The 24,425-nt window shown below is 53.5% G+C and overlaps 1 protein-coding gene across 4 annotated transcripts in view; it reads right to left on the reverse strand.

Moving 5' to 3' along the window:
- SPTBN4 (spectrin beta, non-erythrocytic 4) overlaps nucleotides 1-24,425 on the reverse strand; it is a 101,494-nt gene that overhangs the window by 29,917 nt on the left and 47,152 nt on the right. For 2 of the 4 annotated variants that reach the window (XM_083753564.1, XM_083753565.1), the window contains exons 20-27: nucleotides 22,904-23,065; nucleotides 16,941-17,204; nucleotides 11,986-12,210; nucleotides 8,970-9,059; nucleotides 7,788-8,066; nucleotides 6,030-6,160; nucleotides 4,986-5,190; nucleotides 1,039-1,416 (exon numbers count right to left, since the gene is read on the reverse strand). In XM_083753564.1, coding sequence (XP_083609690.1) covers nucleotides 1,039-1,416; nucleotides 4,986-5,190; nucleotides 6,030-6,160; nucleotides 7,788-8,066; nucleotides 8,970-9,059; nucleotides 11,986-12,210; nucleotides 16,941-17,204; nucleotides 22,904-23,065 — 1,734 coding nt within the window. Of the gene's footprint in view, nucleotides 1-1,038; nucleotides 1,417-4,985; nucleotides 5,191-6,029; nucleotides 6,161-7,787; nucleotides 8,067-8,969; nucleotides 9,060-11,985; nucleotides 12,211-16,940; nucleotides 17,205-22,903; nucleotides 23,066-23,458; nucleotides 23,602-23,731; nucleotides 23,842-24,425 lie in introns of those variants that run through there. The other 2 variants (XM_083753566.1, XM_083753567.1) reach the window with 2 other exon arrangements.

The following is a 24,425-nucleotide window of genomic DNA, read 5'->3' on the forward strand; positions in this document are numbered from 1 at the left end:
GCTCACAAGAGACCAAAGTCCAGTCCGGGTTATATACAAAAGCTTTTATTGAAGAACATTCTTGGTTTTACATCCGAGCTCCGTGGCTCTACGTCTGTTACCCTTAGACCGCTGAAGTCCCCTCTGAGTCAGTCCCGCCTCTACACCAGTTTAAGAGGCTTGTGCTGGTCCACCTCTTCCTCTCCTTTCTTTTCCGCAGGGTCTTTCTGCTCCCCTGTGTTCTCTCCCTCCGGGACTCCCCAGAGGCTGAATCCTCTGACGCCTGCTCCCCCCTCCTTCGCGCTTTGGGACCAGGCTCCTCCCCAGGACTCTCCTCACTTCCGCGCGCCTCCACATTTGAACTTGGCGCGCGTACGTTGCTTCTGACCTTCCTTTTGACAGTTACACTGCTCTCGGTACTACTCTCCGCCCCTTCCGGCAGGACGTCTTGCGCTGATCTCCTTCCCCCCTCTGCTCCCTGTTCTGCTGCTTCTGACACACTGGTAACTCCACCCCCTTCACTCCGTTCCGGCGGAGAAGCCGGTCCCGACTTCCAACTCCCACTGGGAGTCCCCCCTTCGTTCCCCTGCTCCTGACTGCTTCCCCCTCTAGCTCCCCTTGGCCTGACCAGGGGGGCTCCTCTTTGGGAGTCCTCCGATTCACTGGACGGACTCATGGACAACCTCGGGTCATTGTCATCCTCTTCCTCGTCGTCCTGGGATCCTTCCCCCTCGCTCTCTGTCTCCTCCCCCACCTGCGCCTCTCTTCCTGAACCCCTGACATCAGCCCTGAGTGCTCACTGGAAGGACAGATCCTGAAGCTGAGGCTCCCAGACTTTGGCCACCTCAGGAGAAGAGAAGACTCCCTGGAAAAGACCCTGATGTTGGGAAAGATGGAGGGCCCAAGGAGAAGGGGACGACGGAGGACGAGATGGTGGGACAGTGTTCTCGAAGCTACTAGCATGAGGGAGGCATGTTCTGGTCCAGGGGGTCACGAAGAGGCGGAAACTATTAAACAACAACAGGATTACACATCTCACACACACACACTCTGCCTCACCTGCGTCACCAGGACCTGCACGTCGTGCTCGAAGGAGCTGAGCATCCTTTGGAGGGTTCCGGCCGAGGTCTTGGCCTCGCGAGCCGTCACCTCCGGCAGACGCTGCTTCTTCTCCTCGATCTGGGAGAGGACGTCCTTGCAGTCGCTGAAGAACTTGTGGAGCTCATGGGAGGCGGCCAGCATCTGCGCCCGGGTCTCCATCAGCTCCAGCAGGTCGGCCCAGGCCTCGTTCACCCCGTCTTTCCACTCGGCGATGGTGGCAGCGTCGGCATGGCCGTAGTCAATCAGCTCGTCCACCATCTGGTTGACGGCCGAGATCCGCTCGTTCCCCACGCTGCCCGTCTCGCTGGCAAACTCCGTGAACTTCTCCTGCAGCAGCTGTAGGGAAGTGGAAAGTTGTACGGTACAATGGCAGCTAGGATTTTACTAGCCCAAAATGGAAAGAGGACAAGATAATAATAATAATAAATTTTTATTTATACCCCGCCCTTCCTGCTTTAAAAAACGGGCTCAGGGCGGCTAACAGCAAACATTGATTAAAATGCGACTTAAAAACAGCATAAAAACAGCATAAAATACAACATCAATGTCAATAAAATTCAAGATACCAACAAAAGAAGAATAGCAAGCAGGGCGGCTCATAAAAAACTTTTTTTAAAAAAAATGCCTGCTCCAAAGGTCTTATCTTACTACACTAAGGATTATATAGCTATATCTGAAATTTCATGCATATCAGTTAATATATTGACCCTCCTCCACGAAAATAGCTGTTTACTTGGCCGTTTTCCTATGTTGTGAAGGCTGAAATTTCAATTCAGTGGAGGAGGATTAATATATTAACTGATATGCATGAAATTTCAGATATAGCTATATAATCCCTAGATGGAGCAGGCATTTTCCATCTGGTAAGATGGAGCAGGCATTTTCAAAACAAAGTTTTTTATGAACTGCCCTAATGGCAAGTCAAACTTATGGAATACGTAGAAATGGCGAAACTCACAGGAAGACTCAAGAGACAATAGTAACAGAGACTTTAAAAAAGATTGGGAACCATTCATGCTGTATCTACAGAAATACTGTAAAAAAATGGACTCATTAGCAGGATTTGAGGAAACACTTGCAATTAACAAAAGAAATGTAAAGATGAAGAAAGAACAAGTTGGAAACTAATTAAGTGTCAGATATAATTGGAAAGAAAATATGGTACAAATAAGTGATAAGAACATAGGAGCATTTAATTAAAAGATTAACAAAATGGGAGAAAATAAATTAAGCGGAAGTAACAAACATGTAATGAACTAGAAGGGGAAGTTGAGGGAAGTCATAGGGTGGGCGGATATTTGAATTATTTTATTTTTTCCCCTTTATATGACTGATGTGTGGAATATTAAACTGTAAAACTAATAAAATTTTAAAAAGAACTTCGGGGGGGGGGGAACTAGACCGAGAAACTGCAAGGACTCTGTCCCCGAGATGCTGCAACTGTGCTGCCAGCGGAGCAGAGCTGCAAGAGAATGGCACTCTGTACATGCTCACTGAGAGAGTTGCAGTCAACTAACTTTTGCTCAAAATACACCCATGGAAATGAATGGACCTAAGTGAGTCATGGCCATTGGTCTCAATGGGTCTACTCTGAATAAAAGTTAGCTGAACACAACCCTTAATTTTTTACATATCTTCCTTTGCTTCTCTGTCTGTAAGAATATTAGATGAATAGAATAGAATAGAATAGAATAGAATAGAATAGAATAGAATAGAATAGAATACTGTTATTATTTATACCCTGCCCATCTGGCTGGCTATAAATCTGCAACAAATCAACCAAAAATAGATAAATAAATGCATAAATATTTAAGACATTTCATATATATTTTTTATAATATTTTACTGATTTTCCAAAAATAACAAAAATAAAACAATAACAATACAAATTTATAACCAAAAGTAGAAAAGTTGCCTCCCCCCTGGTCCCTTCCTTGGTTCCATTATTTGTCAACATACTGCATGTCCACTGTAAATTAAAGAACCATTGGAATTACCATATTTTTCGCTCCATAAGATGCACTTTTTTCCTCTTAAAAACTAAGGGGAAATGTCTGTGCGTCTTATGGAGAGAATGTGTGGTCCCTGGGGCTGGGGGGGGGGAACCCGGACTTCCCTCGCCAGCCCCACAAGCTCCGAGAGCGGAGGCAAGGCTGCGCGCAACCTCGCCGTCACTCCAGGACCCGTTCTAGGGCTTGGGCTTCCCCTGCCCCCAGCCCCACAGCTAAAAGGGAAGCTGTCAGGGGCTCAGGAGCAGAGGCACAGGGAAGAGGGGAAATGGAGAGCGAAGGGGAAGAATCTGAGGAGAGCGTAGGAGAAGAGGACAGTGGTCCGAGGGATTCCATGAGCCTCTCCAGCGAATCGGAAGATTCACAGAAGGGGGCGCCGGTGGCCAGGGCAAGGGGGTTCCCAGGGGGAACGCCCCAGGAGCAAGGGGGCAGCAGGGACTCCCAGAGCAGTAGTTGGAAATCAGGACCAGCTTCCCCACAAGAGCAGAGTGGGGGGGAAGAGTCCCAAGTATCGGGGCCAGTGCATTCCCCACCAGGGAGAGAAGACGAGGCAGGGCTGACCACGCCTCCATCGGAGAGTCGGACAACGGGGGGGAGGTCAGATCCGGCCAGTGTCACGGAAGGGGGAAGCAGTGACACAAGTAGTGTGACGGTGAGGAGAAAGGTCACTGGGTTGGCGCGAGAGGTAAGTTCAAATGTACAGGAGCGCGGGACAGCAGAGAATGAGGATTGGGAACCGGGTCCTAAAGCCCGCCGGAGGCAGGGGGAGGAGCTAAGCGACTCAGTGTCGGAAGAGTCCAGAAAGGGCAATGTCCCGGTGGGCAGGAGGACCCAGAGGAGGAGAGAACAGCGCAGAAGGTGGAGCAGGGCTAGGATCTTAAACTGGTGTCAGAGGGGAGGAGACTCAGACGGGACTTCGCCGATCTAGGGGTTAAGACGTAGGGCTGCACGCTGTGGCTTTGAAATGGAAACTGAACTTCAATAAAGACTTTTATACATTACCACAGCCTAGCGTTGGTCCTCTGTGAGCTGGGACCTAGAGGCAGCTCTGACAGAAGCAAAGACAAAGTCTTGGCTTCTGCCATAGCCGTGCGCAACCTCTCCAGCCGGCTAAAAACAAAGCCAAGACAGCGAGCAGGATCCATCCCAAAGCCATCTGCAAAAGCCGCGCACAGTCTCTCACGGATGGAGAGGTTGCGCGCGGCTAAAAACAAAGCCAACACAGCAAGCGGGATCCACCCTGACAGCCCCAGAATGTTAGAATGATGTTAGAATGATGTCGGATAGAAATTAAGTGGTTTCCAGCTGTAATGCTTTAAGATAAATATGGGGGGGGGGGAAGGATTTAGAAATAGGTTAAAATTTATTAATAAGGATTTGATGAACTAATAATTTGAATTGGAATACAAAAAAGGCGGAGGTATGAGGAGGTCTGGGAGGTCTTTTTTTAATTATTTTTATTTTTGTATTTTAGTCTTTTTTTTTTTTTACTTTTATTGTATTATTATTGAAAATCTTAATAAATATTCCTGGGGAAAAAAAGAACTTAATTCGTTCCGGAGGTCGTTCTTAACCTGAAACTGTTCTTAACCTGAAGCACCACTTTAGCTAATGGGGCCTCCTGCTGCTGCTGCGCCACCGCTGCACGATTTCTGTTCTCATCCTGAAGCAAAGTTCTTAACCTGAAGCATTATTTCTGGGTTAGCAGAGTCTGTAACCTGAAGCGTATGTAACCTGAAGCGTATGTAACCCGAGGTACCACTGTATATCAATATTGAAGACATTTCCTAAGGCCTGTATAAAGAAAACTCAAGCTGCTCTTGTGAACCACTTTGAGGGCTGTCTGGCTTTTTTGCAATCAAGCGGCAAATATTTTCTGGTGCCCCCCGGTCTCACCGTGACGTGTTCGTAGTCCTGGCCCAGCTCCGGGGACCCGGCCACCACCTCCTTCTCGGCGATCCAGTGCTCCAGTTCGTCCACCTCGCGGCTCAGCTGGTACAGCCAGTACTGCTGCTCCAGCCGGGCCTTGCGCTCCTCCACCAGGTCCTTCAGGGAGACGTAGAGGCGGTCCACTTGCGACTGGCGCCGGCTGATCTGCTCGCTGCCGGGGGAAAGGGGACCGTCAGAGGGGAGGCAACAGCCGCTTTCCAACATGGTGATACAGCTAAACATCGCAATAGGCCGATACAGTGGTGCTTTGGTTCCCAAACGCCGAAAACCCGGAAGTAAGTGTTCTGGTTTTTGAATGATTTTCAGAAACCGAATGTCCACTGAGGCTGTCAGCTATTGTTTCTGGGGCACCTGCACCAATCAGAAGCCGCGCCTTGGTTTCTGAACATTTCGGAAGTCAAACAGACTTCTGGAACGGATTAAGTTTGGCACTTTTGTTTTGCATTTTTGTTTTTGAGGCTTTTTCGGTTCATATGATTTTGGGACTGTGGGGAACCAGTCCAGCTACTGATGGATTGTGTGACTGCGGAAACAGATCAAAGCCCCCCCCCCTCGTCCAAACAATGACCATCATCAGTGCAGGGAAGAGGAAAAATCATTTTTATTTTTATCATCTACAATACTGTCTTCTTTATTTTATTTTATAGTACAGTACATTGATTATTGCTTTCATTTTATGGATCTATGGTCTCGTTAGATAGTAAAATTCATGTTCAATTGCTGTTTTAGGGGTTGTTTTTAAAAGTCTGGAATGGATTAATCCATTTTGAATGACTTTCTATGGGAAAGCACGCCTCGGTTTTGGAATGCTTTGGTTTTGGAACGGACTTCCAGAACAGATGAAGTTTGAGAACCAAGGGACCACTGTATCATGATATGGACTTCAAACCAGGGTATCTCGCTATATTGCTCAGGCCTAGTGGGGAGGGCCAAGTGGGGTGGGCTGAGAAGGGGGCAGGGAAGGAGGTGGGGGCACAACAGCCGGCCTACCTGTCCGGGTGCCCCAGCTCCAGCAGCGCCCGGCACTGTCGCGACAGCTGAGCGATGGTCTCGGCATAGTTCTCGACCGTCTGTTCCATCATCAGGTGTTTCTTCAGGAGCTGGAGGGTGCTCTGTTCGTCCTGAGAGGACAGAGGAGGGGCGTAAGGAGACCGGGAGAGCCAGAGGGGAGCCCAGCCAGCCCAGCCTCCTCTTCGCACAGTGGCCTGAGATCCTCAAGGACCTAGGGACCCAGATAGACTGCCTCTGGGGCTAGAGGTTCCATCAGAAGAGCCCGGATGCTGCACCAGGCCAAAGGGGGACCTAGAGCGCAACATCCTGGTTGCACAGACGTCCCCGTGGGAAACTTGTAAGCAGGATTCGAGCACCAGAGCAAACTGTGGGATGTGATATGTAAGTAGCAGTCAAGTACAACATTCCTTGTTTTCCTAGAGTGGTCATGCAAGGGGATGTTTGGACCAGCCAGTCAAAAACTTCCTGTTTCCTCCTGGGCTGGGACATCCTTCCTCTTGCATGTGACCAGAGGTGGGCGTGACCTTACCTGTCCAGGTAACAATAGCACACTCTCTATTGGACTTTGTCGTTAGAGCAACAGCTCTCCTTTTTTGCAAGGGATGCTCTGTTGGCTTTTCGAAGCGACTATCTCCATATGGGTTAGACTCACATGTACATACAGTGGACCCTCCAGCTATGAATTAAATTCGTTCCCGGTGTCTGTCCGGAACCCAAGAAGTCCATAGGCAGAGGTGCCGCTTCTGTGCATGTACGCAGCGCGACTGAACGCTTCTGCGCATGTGCGCACGGCAAAATCCAGAAGTATACTCTTCCGGCTTTGCCGCGTTCGTAACCCGAATGTTGCGTATCCAGAGCGGTATGGAACTAGAGGGTCCACTGTACTTCTGCAACTAAGTCTGCCTTCAGGGATCCACCTGTGAACTGATGATGCTGTGAGTAAACTACTTCTATATACAGTCCTACCTCAGGTTACAGCCGCTTCAGGTTGCGGTTTTCGGGTTGTGCACCCGCCAAACCCGGAAGTACTGGAACGGGTTACTTCCAGCTTTCGGTGGTTGTGCATGCGCAGGAGCACTAAATCGTGCTTTGCGCATGTGCAAAAGCGCCGAATCGCAACCCGCGCATGCACAGACAAGCCACTGCGGGTTGCGAACGCTGTGGGCTGTGAATGTGCATTCCACATGGATCACGTTCACAAGCCAAGCGTCCACTGTATCTTAAATAAGATTGTGGCGTGTATATTCTTTTAAGAGGGAAATAAGAGATCTTGCCAGGAATCTACATTGAGAAGCTTACACAAGCTTGCAACCAGCTACCTGCTGTGTGTTTAAAGGGGAATGTTTAAATCTCTGCTAAGTTATGGACTCTGCTAAATTATTTTGACCCAACTGCGGGAGGCAGTGGAAGACAGGAGGGCCTGGCGTGCTCTGGTCCAGGGGGGCACAAAGAGGCGGACACGACTAAACGACAAGAACTTAGGGAACTTCCTAGCGCAAGTTGGGAAGGATATTAACAAACAACGTATCTTCTCCTGCCTCCCTGAACATTCCCACACAACCCCCCCCCCCCCCGAAGCCACGGAGGCAGAGCTGAGTCTTCTCCCCCGTGAATTCCTCCCGTCCCGGACCAAGGGAGGGGACTCGGCCTGCCCAAGGCCTTCCGACAAGCCTTGGGCGAAGCTGCCTGCCTCCCCCCCGGCCCAAAATGTGGGGGTCCCCAGGCCCCTCTCCCCACCTTGCCCTTCTCCTCGTTCATCATGAAGAGCTCCTGCTCACTCAGCCAGGCCTCCACCTCGGCCACGTCAAAGTAGAACTGTTCCACCTGGTAGGTGGCGTCCAGCAGGTGCTGCCGCTGCTCCGTCTCCTCCTGGAGGGCGCCCCACATCTCCGAGAGCTTCTCCAGCAGCAGCCGCACGGGGTCCACCTCGGGGGTCTTGATGGTGGCGATGCCCCGGGCACGCTCCAGGACGTCCTCCATGCGGGGCTTGTGCACCTGGATCTCTCGGCGGAGGTTCTGGCGACCGGGAAGAGGGAGAGGCTTTCAAATGATTATTATCAAGGGTTTTTAAGGTTTACACCGGCACCCCACTGGTCCTCCAAGGAGCTCAAGGTGGCTTTTGTGGCTCTTCCGCCTTCGTCATTTAATCCCCACAGCAACATCCCAGTGAGGTAGGCTGGGCTGAGAGTAAGGGACCGGCCCCCAAGGTCATGGCCAAGGGGAGGATTGGAACCCGGGTCTTCTAATCCAACACTCTAACCCAGGGCCGGGTTGAGGTTTGTTGAGGCCCTCAGCTCCTGAAGGTAATGGGACCTTTTCTATGTCCAGCTGTCCTTTGTCCACAACAAATTGCCACTGTTTTTTGTGTTGAATATATGCTAGATGGTCATTTATGGACCTCATGGGTATCTCAAGCCATTTGCCCATGTTGCCCTGCAACTACTCCATGCGGAATGTGGGCACCCTATATATAGAAAGGAGCAAAGCAGGGATATTTGAGGGAGCAGGCGAGCAGGCGGGACCCATGACTTACATCACAGGAGCCTACGCAGCACAAAACATTGTTGCTGTATGTAGGTTTTATTTTATTTTTATCTTATATTTTGGAAATGTACATCCAGTTTTTTCCTTTAATTTTTTGGGCCCCCCCCCAAGAGAGTGGGGCTCTAAGCTACAGCTTGTTCAGCTTATATGTAAATCCAACACTGCTCTAACCACTACACCATACTGTCTCTATATGGCCCAGAAGGAACTGTTCAGATGGTGGCGGTGGCTCTGAGTTCAGGGCTCTCCTAGGCCACCAGCCCCTGCTTTTCTGAATCCAGGACAAAACAGGCTCCCCCCATTGTTCTCCCCCCCTGTCCTGGGGCTCCCCAGCACCTCCCACACACTCTGCCCCCCCCGGCTTCCTCTTCGCACCTGGTTCTTCTTGATGAACTGCTGGACCGTTTGCAGGTTGCTCCCGTGATCCTTCAACGTGGCCAAGGGAAGGCGGTCCTGCACCCAGATCTAGAAGCGGGTGGGGGGGAAAAACAAAAGTGCCCCCCCCCGTAAGTACAATTCCTAATGGCATCATCGAGGTCCACAGAGGTGGAAGAGAGACAGCCCCCCCCCCCGGCCAAAGCACAGGAGGAAAGAGGACCCATCACATTTGGGGGGACTCTTCGCTTCCCCCCAGAGACGCCTTACTCCCAACGGCTCTCTTTCCAGAAGAGAACTTGGCCCCCTTCCTCTCCCTGCTGCTTGGCCCTGGCTTGTTGGGGGCAGGGGCTGGCAAGTGGAAAACTGGCCCAGGAACCTGCTCAGCCCAGATTTTTTGCACGTAAGCTGAGGAAGAGCCCTGTGCAGCCTGAAAGCTTGCTTCTGTGGGATGTAATCCACTGAGAGCAGACAAGTACAACATTCCTTGTAATGCTAGAGAAGACATGTGGGGGTCCAGCCAGGCGAAAACTTCCTGTTCCTCCTGGCTGGAGCATCCTTCCTTTGCATGTGACTAGAGGTGGGCGTGACCTCACCTGTCCAGGTAACAAAAGGACGAGTCACGCAGCACCCTCTCTCTCTCTCTCTCTCTCTTTTTGACTTCCTTCTTCATTTGACCAGCTTTTAGCCAAGACTAGCTCTCAGCTAGCAGAGGCACCGGGATCATTCCTCAATATGGGGTAGATCCACATGTACATATTTGTAACTAAGTCTGCCTTCAGGAATCCAGCTGTGAACTGATGTGAGTAAACTTCTCTTATTAACTCTGAATAAGATTGTCGTGTTTCTTCTTTTAAGAGGGACTCAGGGAATTTACCAGGAATATACAATTCAATCTGAGCCAGGATGAATGGTATAATAGTGAGGGGCTTACACGAGCCTGCAACCAGCTATCTGCTGTGCGTTTAAAAGGGGAATGTGAAACTCTGCTAAGTAAAGGAACTTGCTAGTGCAAGTTAGGAAGGATATTAATAAACAATATATCTCCTGCCTCCCTGGACATTCCCACATCCGAGTTATGCATTTCCTACAACAAACAACTTTTATTAAAAAACAAAAGGTTTGGAGGTATATGTGATTTTTGCGGAATCCTTGGAACCCAAACCCCGTGGAAGATGTGGCCAGACTGTGCTCCTAGGCAGTCCTCACAAAGGCCACCGTCCCTCGTGATCCATGCTTCTGGTCTGGTGGCGCCACTGTGACTTCTGCAACCTCCGTCAGACAAGCCTGACCTCCAAAGCCCCCAGGAAGCAGACCTTGCCCCCAACCCCAAAGGCTGTGAGCCCACAGTGCGCTTGGGGCCGCTCCTCCCTGCAGAAACTAGGAGAGGATATATTATTAGATATTATCCCTCCTTACTCGCATCTGTGAGATCCCCTTTGCAGCAAAAGAAGGAGGCTGGCGATAAGCTAGATTTAGCCTTTTAAGTAATCCAGGATGCTTCACTGCAGACTGGATTTCCTGGTATTTCCCCCTTTTAATAAACACACTGTATTTTTCCATGTATAACACACACACCCCGTGTATAAGACACCCCCTATTTTGGGGGATCCCAAATAAAGAAAATGGGGGGAAATGCCCAGAGTTGTTGAGCAAACGCCTGCAGTCCAATGTCCCCTCGCCGGAAGAAGCCGCCAATCGCCTGCCTAATTGCGCAGTGACAGCCAATCAAGCCCAGCCCTTGCTGCAGAAACCAATAACACGCCCAATAGCCGCAGACACTATCTGGCTCCAGGAGCAACATATAATGCCCCCCAATGCACTACCCATGTATAAGATGAACCCCAAATTTCACCATGATATTTTATAAAAAAACCTCATCTTATACACAGAAAAATACGGTATATTATACATCATACAGTCATACCTCGGGTTACAGACACTTCAGGTCGCGCACCACGCCGAACCCAGAAGTACCAGAACGGGTTACTTCTGGGTTTTGGCGTTCGCGCATGCACAGAAGCACTGAATCGTGACCCACACGTGTGCAGACACGGCGCTGCGGGTTGCAAACATGCCTCCCACACGGATCACGTTCAAACCCGAGCGTCCACTGTAGTTTGGAATAGGATTGGAGCAGAAACTCAGACTCCGCAAATGTCCGACATCCCTGGTCATTGATGAAGCACGCAGAGAAGAGATCACATAGCAGGGATCACAGAGAGAGCAGGCCAGGACGCTTGTGCCCCTTGACCTGTCTGGACACGAGGGGCTCTCACAGGGAGGATTTTCTGTAGACCCTGCGAGATCTAGCTTCCTCTCTCTGCTAAGTGCCTTTCTAGCAATCAGTGTGGGATGTGATACATAAGTAGCAGTCAAGTACAGCATTCCTTGTTTTCCTAGAGTAGACATGAAAGGGGATGTTTGGACCAGCCAGTCAAAAACTTCCTGTTTCCTCCTGGCCTGGAGCATCCTTCCTCTTGCATGTGACTAGAGGTGGGTGTGACCCTACCTGTCCAGGTAACCAAAGGTCAAAGGCATGCTTCCACTCTCTTTCTTTGACTTCCTCCGTCGTTGGAGCAGCTTTTAGCTAGAGATGCTCTAGCCAACAGAGGACACTGGGATTATCCCCAATTGGGCTAGATCCACATGTATACATTTGTAACTAAGTCTGCCTTCAGGGATCCAACTGTGAACTGATGATGTGAGTAAACTTCTTTTATATATTTTACACAAGATTGTGGTGTGTTTATTCTTTTAAGAGGGATATAAGAGAACTTACCGGGAAGCTAATAGTGGGAGGCTTACACAAGCCTGCAACCAGCTCACCGCCGTGCATTTAAAAGGGGAATGTGAAACTCTGCTAAGTAAAGGGACTTACTAGTGCAAGTTAGGAAGGATATTAATGAACAACCTATCCTCTCCTGCCTCCCTGAACATTCCCACAATCGGAAGTGCTCCCTTCTGAGGGCCTGGTTTCAGATTTGCCCCCTTCCCTCCTCCGCGCCCCACTTACGATCTCGTCCTCCAGGTCGTGGCTGACTTGGTGCACCTCCTTGGAGGCCAGCAGGATTCTCCGGCGCTCCTTGAGGGGCTCGATGAGGCGCACGATGCGCGTGCCCACGGCGTTCTGCCGCTCGTCCACCATCTCCTTGCTGGCCGCCTCCAAGGGCAGGGCGGCCACCTGGGCCTGCAGCTCGCCCACCTCCTTGTACCATTCCTCCACCTGCGTCTCCATCGTCTGCAAGACAGAGAGGAGGAAGAGGAAGAGGAGGAGGGGACTGGGCCGGGCCAGGAGGGGCTCCGCCAATGGAGGGGGTGGGGGCGGCCACCCACCCAGGAAGCCCGGGAAGAGGCAAGTGTGGGCACAAAGCAGGAGGGAAAACACTGGCCATGAACCGGACGGCCCCGTCTCCTCCAAGCTCTCTGCTGGGTCCCTTTCCATGGGGCCGGGTCTCTCTCACCATGGCTCCTGTCTGCAGGCTCAAAATGGGAGGCCTGCGCACCATTCTCTCCCAGCCCAAGCCAGCCTGACTTGCTGTCAGCATCACCCCTCCTCCCTGGGAGCCGTGGGGCGGACAAGGTCTTGAGCAGCAAATCCTCAGCACCCTCAGGATTTGCTCATCTCAGGGCCCCTAAAATCAGATGCCCGGAGAACGAGTAAGGAAGGCTGCGGCTCTCCTGTCCTACACCTACGGAGCAACCTGGACCTCCACACTCCCCTGTCTGCACAGCGGCAGGATCAGGGCCATTACAGGTGCATTTGCCGAACAATGGCTGACCCACATGCTTGAGGGGGGGTCAAAGAGTGGTATAGATGGGGGCCTGGCAACTCCAAGAGCCTTTGCCCCTGGCACCCACTCACCAGGGGAGCCTCTGGCCCCCGTCCAGAGGTCCCCTGTGCTCCCACTGCCCCCCCCGAGCCCAGACTACCAAGCGCAGCGTGTTGGGGAGGGGCTTGGCGCCATGGAGGGAGCAGGCAGGCAGGCAAGCGATTCTTGGCAGCTGGCGAAAGTTCATGGGAAACATGAGAAACAGAAGAAACCAGATGGAGGAGAAACGAGGGGGAAGGAGATGGGGAGGGGTCTCTGCGTCCGTCCCCTCCCATTCCAGCATCTCCTTGGGGAAACGGGGGTCGGGGGGGGGAGGAAAGCAGAAATGCAAAAAAGGCGAGACAGATGGAGTCAAAGAAAAGGGCTACTGTACCGCCATGCAGCGTGATGAGACAAATCGCACACTAGGATGTGATGAGCAATGGCCGCCTCTGCACTGCCGGGGGCTGCTGGGGAGGGAAAAGGGAGAGGTTGGTGTGAGGGGGGAGGCAGCTGCGTGGCCAGCCAGCCCCCCTCTTGCCGGGGCTCTCGCATCCCCGGGGAGCCGGGCTGCCCCTCACCCTCCCCAGATGGCGCGTGGCTCCCAGGGGGAGGAGGGGGAAGCAAGGCCCAGGCCCCAGGGGAAAGCAGCACCCCCTGCGCCCCCGAGAGGCACCCACTCCATCTGCCCCGCCGCCCCGTGACTGCTTGGGTCTCTCACTTCATTGCAGTTCTATCCCAGCTGTTCCTCCAAGGAGGTCAAGGCAGCATACCTGGTCCCCCCCCCCCCATTTAATCTCCACAACAACCCTGTGAGGGAGGCTGGACTGAGAGGCAGGGACTGAGATCGAGGTCACACCCAGGGAGCTTCATGGGGGGGGGGATTTGAACCCTGGTCTCTCCCAGGTCCTCCTTCTCCTGCACTCTCCCCACTAAGCCACCACAGGCTCCAGTTTTCAGCTCAAGTAAAGCAAGAGGGATTGGGCTTTTTAAATTCAGAAGTCCCCCCCCCAGGGCTAAATGAAGGGTTGACTTTGCCTGGTGCTGACAAAGAGCCCCCCACCCTCCATTGCAGGGGTGTGCGCTGTCACACGGACCCACAAATCAAAGGGGAATCTTTTTTAAAAACACACCCCCTCTTCCCAGTCTCTCTTGAACAGGGGAAGAGAGAGAAGGGGTGACGGCAGGATCGGCCCCCCTTGAGAGACCCCCTGTCCAGTCAAAGCAGCAGCTGCTTCTCTCCTGCCCCCCCCTCCCCATTCAGCTGCCAAGCCCCACTCAAGGTCTGAAAACAGGAGGCCGTGATGGCCACCATCATGGAGAGGTTGAAAAGAGACCAGATCATAGGAAGGCAGCATCTCAGGGAGGCAGCGCTAGCTTTCCGCGCAGAATCACTCACTTCCCTTCAACGCAGAAAACTTGCCTGGCAGGAAGGAGGCTAGGCTGCACCCTTCAACCTTGAGATGCTAGCTGTCTATTTGGCAAGGCATTTCTTGGTGCGGAGGGGCAGCCAGGAGGGGTCACCTGGGGACGTGGAGTGCGGGGCCACCAAGAGACAGGTGCCCCCCCTTCCAGCACAACTCAAGAGAACGTCGGAAGTTCAGAGTCTGGAGATTACAGGGGTACCTTGGTTCCCAAACGCTGAAAACGCGGAAGTAAGCATTCCAGTTTTCGAACGTTTTTCGGAAGCCAACCGTCTGATGCGGCTGTTGGCTTCTGTTTCTGGGGCGCCTGCACCACTCAGGAGCTGTGCCTTGGTTTTCGAACATTTCGGAAGTCAAATGGACTTCTGGAGAGGATTCAGTTTGGTGCTTTTGTTTTTGCTCTTTATTTTGTGTTTTTGTTTTTGAGGCTTTTTTGCTTGGTTTGTTTTTGTGACTGTGGAACCCAGTTCAGCTACTGATTGATGGATTGTGTGACTGCAGAAATGGATAAAAGCCCCCCCCCCCATCCACTGGACTACCATCAGTGCAGGTAAGAAGAAAAATAAAATTTAATTTTGATCATCTACCATACTGTCTTATTTATTGTATGGTATCATACATTATTGCTTTCATTTTATGGATCAATGGTCTCGGTAGATCCATGTTAAATTGCTGTCTTAGGGGTTGCTTTTAATTCGGGAACGGATTAATCCATTTTGGATGTCTTTCTATGGGAAAGCGCGCCTTGGTTTTGGAATGCTTTGGTTTTGGGACGGACTTCTGGAATGGATTAAATTTGAGAACTGTATAATGGAGCAGAGCAAACACAGGGAGGCTGAATCCTGAGAAGGCAGAGCTGCTGCAGGACTGGGGACCCAACCTGTGACTGATGGGGTTGCTGCTCCCCCAAAGATGCAGGTCTATAGTCTGGGGGTACTTCTGGAATTGCGGCCCCCAGGACTTCTCAGGTTTTGGTGGTGGCCAGACCTCTTTTTCCTGCTCTAACCCTCCGCAGATCTGGCCACGGGGATGGCAGACTCTTCTTGCATCTCCTCTGGACTACTGCAATGCACTCTCTGTGGGGCTGCCTTTAAAAAGGGGTTCAGGAACTTCAGCTGATTCAGAATGTGGCTCCCAGGCAGGGAGGGAAATTGACCCCTCGAAACGCCCCCCTCCTTTTCCTGATGACCTTGGAAGCCCTTTGAGTGCCAGGTTCTCGGAAGGACTGCCCTTCCTGCCTCTATTTCCTGATTTTCTGTCCCACCTTCTTTCCCCAAGGAGCTCAAGGGGGCCTATCCTTGGTCCTCCTCATTTGATCCCCACAACAACCCTGTGAGGCAGGTGAAGGCCAAGAGAGGCAGCGACTGGCCGAAGGCCACCTAGTGAGCTTCACGGCCAAGTGGCGATTCGAACCCTGGTCTCTCCCAGGTCCCAGCCCTCAAAGCCCTGCACCAAACTGTTGCCTCCCACGTCAACCTGCACGCTTGCCAAAGCCATCAGTCGGGGGCCATCTATCTCAACGGCCACCTTGTCGGGAATGGGGAGGGGGCCCCTTTGTGGTCAAACCCGGGCTCTGAAACGCCACCCCTTTGGGGAAGGTTCGCCTCACCTGCCAATGGCCAAGATTTAGCTTGCCAGAGCTGCCTCTGAACAGAGCACAGACTGCGCCAGGATTTGAGCAGATGCCTGACTTGCGCTGGGGCTGCTACAATTTCTTCCTGCCGTGTTTACGGAGCCTATTTCTGTCTCGTTGTTGTTATGCGTTTGGGGAGTCGGGGTTTTATTCTTCTTGTTAACTCGGATTTTATGGCTTCCTTCTTCTATCTCGGGAGCCTCCTTGGACTGTTTCCCCAGGAAAGACGAGTTACAACTTTTCAGACGAGGAAGGGAAGGGATGTGAGCTGCAGTGGTCGAGCTCCCAGGCCCAGCTGGTCTCCCCTGTGAGCACAGCGTCCCCAAAGGGTACAGCGAGGCTGGCAGGACCCAACTCTGGCCCCGGTCATGGAGGCAGCACACAAGGAGGCACAGGCCCACGGCCGGGGCATCAGGCATCTCCCTGGGCCAGGAAGGGATCCCTGGCAGGCGAAGTTTGTCCAGCGCTGCGGGTTCAAGAGAGGCAGGGAGACGGAGGTGCGGAGGTGAAATGGTGGAGGCAGCCATGCTTCGGAATCCCAGTTGCTGGAAGCCACAGGAGGGGAGAGGGCTGCTCTGGGGCTCGGATCCTGCTCGAGGGTTTCCCAGGTCAGCCACTGTGAGGTCAGGATGCTGGACCCGGTGGGCCCACTGCCCTGATCCAGCAGCCAGGCACTCAGGTTCTGATGGAGCCTCTATCTTGATTCTTAGAGGTATTTGGCCACTGCTGGATTAGATGGGCCTCCTTTGGCCTGATCCAGCAGGCTCCTCTTATGTTCTCGTGGCCGGGGGTCTGGCTTGGCCTGGCTGCTCTGCAAGTGCCCCTCTGGAAAGGAGGGGTGGTATGGAAGGGTTCACTGGGGAGGTTAGCCTGACTCTTCCTGGTGATGGGGAGCTCATGAGCCAACAGCAGATGCCTGCAGACCCCCCCCCCCAGAGTCACATCTGCACAGCCAGTATTATGTGTGCTTTGCTGGAGAGAGCAATCTGCTCCCCACCCCATCCGGTAGGGTCCGTGCCAGCCCCCCAGAAACCCCTGCCTCTTCCCAGAGCCCCACCCCCAACATGCCAGCCCCGTCCCCCCCACCCCCCTCGGGACCCACCTGGAGCTTCTTGAGGTTGCTGTTGACGCTGGCCAGGTCCGGGCCGGAGTCCACCAGGTGCAGCTGGCTCTCCATGCACAAGAGCCGCTTGTCGAGGTCGGCGTAGCTCTGCACCAGGTGCTCAGCCTTGGTGGCCTCCAGAAGCTGCCGCGCTTTGGCCTGGGTGGTGGACTCCAGCTCGGCCCAGCACAGGCGGATCTCGCCCAGCTTCTTCTTCACCGTCTCGGCCAGCTCCGGCTTCTCCACAATCAGCTGCTGGCCTTCCTGGGGACAGAGAGCCGGGAGCCGTTGGCCTGCGTGTCCCGAGGAGCCCAAACCCTCTTTGCAGAAAGGGATCCCCCCCCCCCCCCCGGTCCTGGGAAAGGCACACACTTCCTGCAACAGCACGCAGGTTGTTCTGCTGTTTTATTTGGGGTCGGGGGCAAAATTCCAAACGCAAGACAAGGCCCTGGAGATGGAACTCCCTGCCACTGGACACCAGGCAAGCAATTTCCCTGTACTTTTTTCGGCACCTCCTAAAAACATTTCTGCTTAGATCAGCCCTCCCAGATATGTAGAATGATGCTGTCTGTTTTAGTCTGTCCTTAATTTATTGCGGATTTTGCCTTTTGAATGTTTTATCATTTGTTTGCTTATTAGGTTTATATAATGCCCTTCAATGCAAGATCTCGGGGGTTTCACGGAATAAAATGCAGGATAAAAACAAGTAAATAAGCAAAACAAAACAGCAAAACAATAACCCCTCCCCTTCCCACAAGCTGTAGAATATTAAAAGGCTGTAGAATATTAATCAGCCAAAGGCCTGGCTGAAGAAGCACATTTTTGCCTGGCACCTTAAAAGATATAATGGTTTTAAAGAGATGCTTTTGCATATGTAAACTGAGTTCTTTTTTTTACAATCAAGCAGTGAATACCTTTCAAGAAATAAATAAGTGAAAATAAAATAAAAAATGCAGGCTGTCTTAATGCTCAGCGACACAGAGAATACAGCAGAGATATCAGATGGGGGAGCTCCATGCTTTGTCTCAGGGGCAACTGGAGGGCCCCAGGGCATCTCTCCCACCAAAAGAGCCATTTTTGCCAGCTGAGGGCAAGGGAAGGGATAAGAGCCTCCCTGGCCTGTGAAATGGCCTCCCTCCCACCCCAGAAGCACTGTGAGAAGGCAGCCAAGGGGAAACAGAGTCTCAGAAGCCCCAGAACTGATTAAAGCCCAACGTGTTTCATGAATGCAAACTTTCTTCCTCAGGGGAAACCTCTAAAACCAGGAATAAGCTCTGAACAGAATTGTAGCCAAGCAGCCATGACAAAACAAGAGAAAAATAAATGGATCTATCCTGCCTTGGTCAGACCACATCTGAAATTCTGTGTCCAGTTCTGGGTGCCACAATTTAAGAAGGATATTGACAAGCTGGAAGGAGACCAAGATCAAGGGTCTGGAAACCAAGCCTGATGAGAAACATTTGAAGGAGTTGGGGATTTTTAGCCTGGAAGAGAGGAGACTGAGAGGGGATAGGAGAGCCGTCTTCAAAGATCTGAAGGGTTGTCACATGGAAGAGGGAACCAGTTTGTTTTCCTCAGCTCTGGAGGGTAGGACTCGAACCCATGGCTTCAAGTCACAAGAAAGGAGATTCCGACTCAACATCAGGAAGAACTTTCTGACAGTAAGAGCTGCTTGAGAGTGGATTGGAAGGTGGGACTCTCCCCCTCACTGAAGGCTTTTAAACAGAGGTTGGTGGCCATGTCTTAGGGATGCCATTGCTGTGGTTCCTGCATTGCAAGAGGGGGTTGGACTAGATGACCCTTGGTGTCCCTTCCAACTCTACAGTTCTACGCTTCTATCTTAGCAGGATGGGGGGGGGGCGCAGGACAACTCAGGAGGTTTAAAAGACATAGTCATCCCCCGCCCAGCATGCTCTTTTTGGAAGGCAGATTCCATAAAAATCAAAAGGGATCAGTGGATCCACCCGGCTTTACTTCTCCAACTGTGAGACAGGAATGAGCGGAGTAAGGAAACAGTTGCCATCTTTGCTTACTTTGCCAAACATTTGCAAATAAAAGGAAAAACTTTTCTCCTCTTCCCCTCTTGCTCTTATTCAGGGTGGCAGCAAAAGGGTTTGCGTCTAATTGCAGACATTTTTGCAGTTGTAGATTATTCTGCCTGTTGTACCTTTGAACTGTGTATGTACTTCACAGAACATTTACAAACCTGAAAGGCTCAAAGTGCATTCGGGGAGGTCAAAATTGACTCCCAGCTGAAAGTAAACAACTGTCTCATCTTATACAGTAGTATCGATTTAGCTCATTGCAAAACGCAGAAAGTTATTCTGTTTCGATGGCCTGAATGTTTCACGAAGGGGCAGACTAGGCAGAAAGGCTGGACAATCATTGGCTGGGTGGGATTAATCGCTCGGTGACGGCAGAAATCCACTCTGCGCATGTTCAAGGCTGTCAAATACCATATGGTAACATATTCTCTCTCATCACCCAGCGAAAACCCAGCATCGCCTAACGGGGCTGAAATAGCTGCCTTGCTTGCATCAGCCAGAGAGGCCTTGCTTTGTGGGGGAACCAGAGGGGCAGGGCAAGGGGGCACGACCCCCAGAACACCATTCCTGCCCCCCTTGCAATAGCTCTTAACACCATTCACCCCCGCCTTGTGCTGCCTCTTTGAGGGGCCCCTGCTGCCCACAGGACCCTCCCAGGAGTGGCACAGATGCCATCCTCCGGTCCCCACCAAGGCGTGAGTGTCTCCATGGCAACCTAGCTGCCTTAACCCTTTACGGTGAGGACGCCTCCACCTGCCTGGCCAATAGCGAAAGGGCTATTGCTCAGCTCCCACCTGCTTCCGATTGTGCCCCCAGATTCAGCCGAAGGGGGGCAGGGAAGAGAAGAGGGAGACTACCATGGGAGGCTCCATCTCAGGCCACAAACATGCTGAGCTCTCCTGGCTTCTCAAGATTGCCTGCCAAGCCCAAAAACTGGCTGCAGGCGCCGTTTCGCAACGGATCTGAGAGATCTTCCAGAAACTCTGCAGAGCAAACGCAAGCAGCTGACTCAGTGCCTCTTTTGCTCCCCCAAAAGCCAGAGACCACCACGCTCTCAGTCGGATCCCCTGGCAATTACCGTCCCCTCCCCTAACAGCCCTCCTCACCCCCCAACCGGACTGATCAATATCCCTCCCCCAATGTGGTGGGGAGCCTGGGCCTCCGAGAAGCCTCCAAGCCGCCATCTGCATGGCTGGCGCTGTGAGAGATCACAGGGTGGCGTGTTGCCAACAAGAAAATGCCCAGCAGGCCCCAAATGTTGCAGGAGTCGTCGCCCCAGCAGGCCTCCCTCCCACCGCCTCTCCGGCGCAGATGGAGAGACTCACTCGCTCGCTACCCCGGGAAGGCAGGCGTTGATTCTCTGCAAAAACACACTCGCAAGCCGAGGTCCAACAACAACAGTCAGATTCCCACCTTGGCAAAACAGCCGCTGAGGATTTAAAAGTGCATCTCCACCGAAAAAACCAGCACCGAGGAATGACCGTCAAATCATTATTGCTGCTGCTGTATTTATTTATATCTCCCACAAACAACACAGCTAAGATATAGAAATCTAAAAACATGACTGTTAAAAAGTAATTGGACTCTAATAAAAACCAAATCTATTAAAAGGCAGGTATTGAAATCAGCAGGGCACTATTAAAACCCCTTTCTCTCTTTAAAAAATAAAAATTGGTTCCCAAAGGTCTGTTGGAATAAGAAGCGCTCCGGCAGGGAGAGAGCTCCAAAGTTGCCTGGAAGGAGCCACCACCGAGAAGGCCCTCTCCAGCCTCTCGAAGTGGATCTGTGAGGGTGGCAGGACAGAGAGAGAGATGCCTCTCCTGGAGATCTCAGAGCCCAGGTGGGTTTGTAGGAGGAAATATGGACCCTCAACTGCCCTGGGCGGGAGACAATGGAAGGCACACTGATAACTTCTTAACAAGGAAGGTGCCACCCCTGTGGAAACTCCTTGCTCTGCAACCCCACTAAATCTGGTGCTTCAGAAAAAGAGGGAAATCCTTGATGCCAGGAAAAGACACGCGCACAGGAGAAGAGGAGGAACACTCCTCCTCAGGGCCACAAAGGCTTCCTTCCAGAAGGAGGCTGGAAAGAGAGGCCTGATGGGGAGCTGCCTTGGATGAAGACAAACCATCAGTCCATCTGCAAGGTCTCAGGAAGAACTGGAGGGGGGTGTCTTTCCTAGTCCCCCAAAACCTTTGCCCCTGGAGAGGCCAAGGACAAAGCATGAATGGAGCTGTTCCTCACTCTCCTCACCGCTCTGGAAGCAGGCTGATCTTTTTGACAACAGGGTCAAGCCAATGGAAAGCAGGTCAGAAAGGAGGCGGCTCCCAGGTCACTCCAAGCCAATGCCAGATTGAGGGCACTGGGGGCAGTTGCTCTGCACAGGGATCCAGGCCAAGGGGGCGCAGAGCAGAAGACAAGAGGGAGGAGGGGCATAAAAATAAGAAATATTTGGGGACCCAAAATTTTATCCTAACTCGGGGTATTGTATGACCAAAGGCCGCCCTGCCCAAGTCATGGCTGAGATGCAGAATCCCTCCAGATCTCAGTCTCAAGGGGGCAGAATGGCAACCACCCCCATGAGAACAGCCTCCAGCTTCTATCTGAGCCAGGAACCAGCTCCAAAATGAACCTTGGTCCCGAGGCAGTTAAATGCCAAGCAGCTAAGTCCTCACTGAGATGGCCACCTCTGTCTGAGAAGGACCCCTTGAGCTGGGGCTCACGTCATACAACAACAACAGATGCTTCTCTGTACCCAAACAAACAAGCCCCTCCCCACACAAAACTCAGGCACCAGGGGTCACGGCTGCCACTGTATGGGGGGACACAGTCTGAGGTTAGCCAACTCAACGAGAGCAATGACAAAAGCACATCTGAACACGTGCAGAGTGCTGTTCACTCACCACTGATTAACCACAACCTGCCTTCCAGGCAGAAGGACCACGACTGGGACTCCCCAGACAGGACCCAGGCCCAGCGCTCCTGGATCTAGAACTCAAGCAACTTTCTTGCTGCAAAGCAGGACCACGCGCCCAGCCACATCTCGCCCTGCGCCCCAGATCAAGGCACACAAAGCAGACCCCAAAGTGCCATAGCGAGAAAGAAGGAAACCTGCTTCCAGGGGCCTCGGCTGGGGGAAATGACCCCAGACCCCCACCAAAACACACGTCCCACAGGTAGAGGCAGCCGAGGGGAAGGAAAGGATTCACTGACCCACTGATCCAAGGGGGAAATCCCTCCCCACCTCCACAAAAGGGCATCTCTCTGAGCAAAGCGGGAGTCTTGAGGCCTCGGGCAACTCTCATCATTATCAAATCATATCATTTATTTATTTATATCACATTTCCCCAGACTGGGACTCACACAAATTAAAACAGTTCTGATAAATTACAAAAAAGGGCTTCATGTGCTTTTTTTAGCTTCCAAGCTGACTCCCCACCCCCCCCCGCAATTCTGCACCTCCTCCACAAACCAGGCCATCACCAGGACCCCTGAATCCCTAGGTCAAGATGTCTCTTGGGGAGGGAGAGAAGCTCTGGCGCTGGGCCCCACTGGTGGCTGAGCTGGATGAGGCCTGGGGCCAGACATCAAGGAAGAAAGCATCAACTCTCACCCCCCCCCAAAAAAAACAGGGCTCTTCAAACCAGGCCAAAGCCGGGGAGACCCCAGGCTGACCCACCCAGGCCCCCGATGGGGGCAGGAGGACCCTGGAACCAAGGGAGGGGAGCAGGCGCGCACCCCGCGCATCTCAGCAGACACGGGCCCAACTGCAGGTCGGAAAGGAGGGGGCGGGAGGAAGCCCGTGCTGGGGGGGGGGGCTTCGCATCGCAGCGCGGCTGTGTACATCAACCACGTGCCAGGGGGGCAGAGGCGCCCTCGTCCCGCTCCGGCCGGCGCTGTCCGCGGTGCTGAACTCACCTTCTCGATCTTGGCCAGCCACTCCTTATTCTGGGCCAGCTCGGCCATGAAGGCGCGGTGCCGGAGCCATCGCTTGGGCGCCCGCTGGTGGCGCGCGTCCTTGTCCCGGGGGGGCGCCTCGCCGGCCATCAGCGCCTCCTTCTCGGCCACCCAGCCATCGAGCTGCACGCGGAGAGGGAGGGGGGCAGGGGAGAGGGGCGGGCGCGCGTCAGCCGGGCGGCGGGAGGCGGGGAAGCCCCCCGCCCCCGCTCGTCCGCCTCCCCCCTCCCGCCGCCGCAGGGCGCGCGCCTCCAGCCTCCCCCCCCCCGCCAGCCCACAAGGACCCCCCTCCGCCGTCTCCCAGCCCCGCGCTCCGGACCTGCCGGGATGCTGCAGCGGGCGAGCCCAGCGCCTCCCTCCCTTCTCCGAGCGCGTCACCGGGGAAGGAAGGAAGGAGGGAGGGAGGGCGGCAGGAATGGGCGCGCGGCCGGCCTCGGACGCCTGGGTCCCACCCCCAGCCGAGTGGGGTGGGGGCAGCGAGCGTGGCGCGCTCACGTGCGCCCGAGCCCGCTTCACCTCAGTTAGCCTCCCGCCAGCCCGGACGCCTGGGTCCTCTCCTTCGGAGGGAGGCGCAGCAAGAAGCCGAAACGCTGATCCCCTGCGCCCGGCTTGGCTGCCCTTCGGGTCAAACCGAGGCGCCCCCCAAGCCCCCCCCCCCGCCACCCTTTCGCCGAACTTCCGCGCCTTGGCTCTGCTGGGCCGCCCTTCAAAACGTATCTCCCCCCCTCCCTTCCCACCCCGCCTAGAGGGCAAAGTCAGCTCCTCACCCCCGTGGGGAAGGGGGGGCACCTTTTTCTCTTGGGGGAGAAGGCCTCCTCCCCAGGAACATTTCCTCCAACCGCGGCGGGGGGGGGGCAGCTGGGGATGCGCGCCTCGGAGCGCTGCAGAGAAAGTGGGTCACTGCAGGTGGGGGGCGGGGGGGGGGCAGAAGAGAGGGAGCCCCGTCCAGGGACCGCGAGGGAAGCGGGAGGACGGTCCGAGCTGCACGGAGAGGCGAGCCCGGCCCGGTTGACCCCTCGCCAGGAGGAGGGGGGAGGAGGAGCTCCCTCCCTCCCTCCCTCCCTTTGATTACTGCAGGCTGAGCCGCAGCCTCCTCACTCTCTGCCGCTGCTGCTGCTGCTGCTGCCGCTGCTCTTTCTCCCCCCCCCCCCATCGCCCTTGCTCCTCTCCAGCCCATTTCTCAACAGCAGAGGCGCAAACTCCACCTCTGGAAGCTCCCTTTGGAGGCAAGTTCAAAGGGCAGCTGGCGCAACACGTCCACAGGAGGCTCCCAGGGCCCACCCGAGTCCCGCCCGGGTCAAGAATTGGGCAACGGCTTGAAATAACAACATTCAAAATCAAAAGGGCAAAATTCCCACCACCCCACAGCCTCTGGGGCGCAGATTTCAAGAGGACGGGGCTTCTGAAGGCCAGTTGCTGGAAGGGGCAGGAGGGGAGAGGGCTCCTGTGCTGGGCATAGCTGTCAACTTCTCCCCTTTCTTGG

This window comes from Podarcis gaigeae (assembly GCF_964106915.1).
Source record: "Podarcis gaigeae genome assembly, chromosome: 8".
Taxonomy (NCBI): domain Eukaryota; kingdom Metazoa; phylum Chordata; class Lepidosauria; order Squamata; family Lacertidae; genus Podarcis; species Podarcis gaigeae.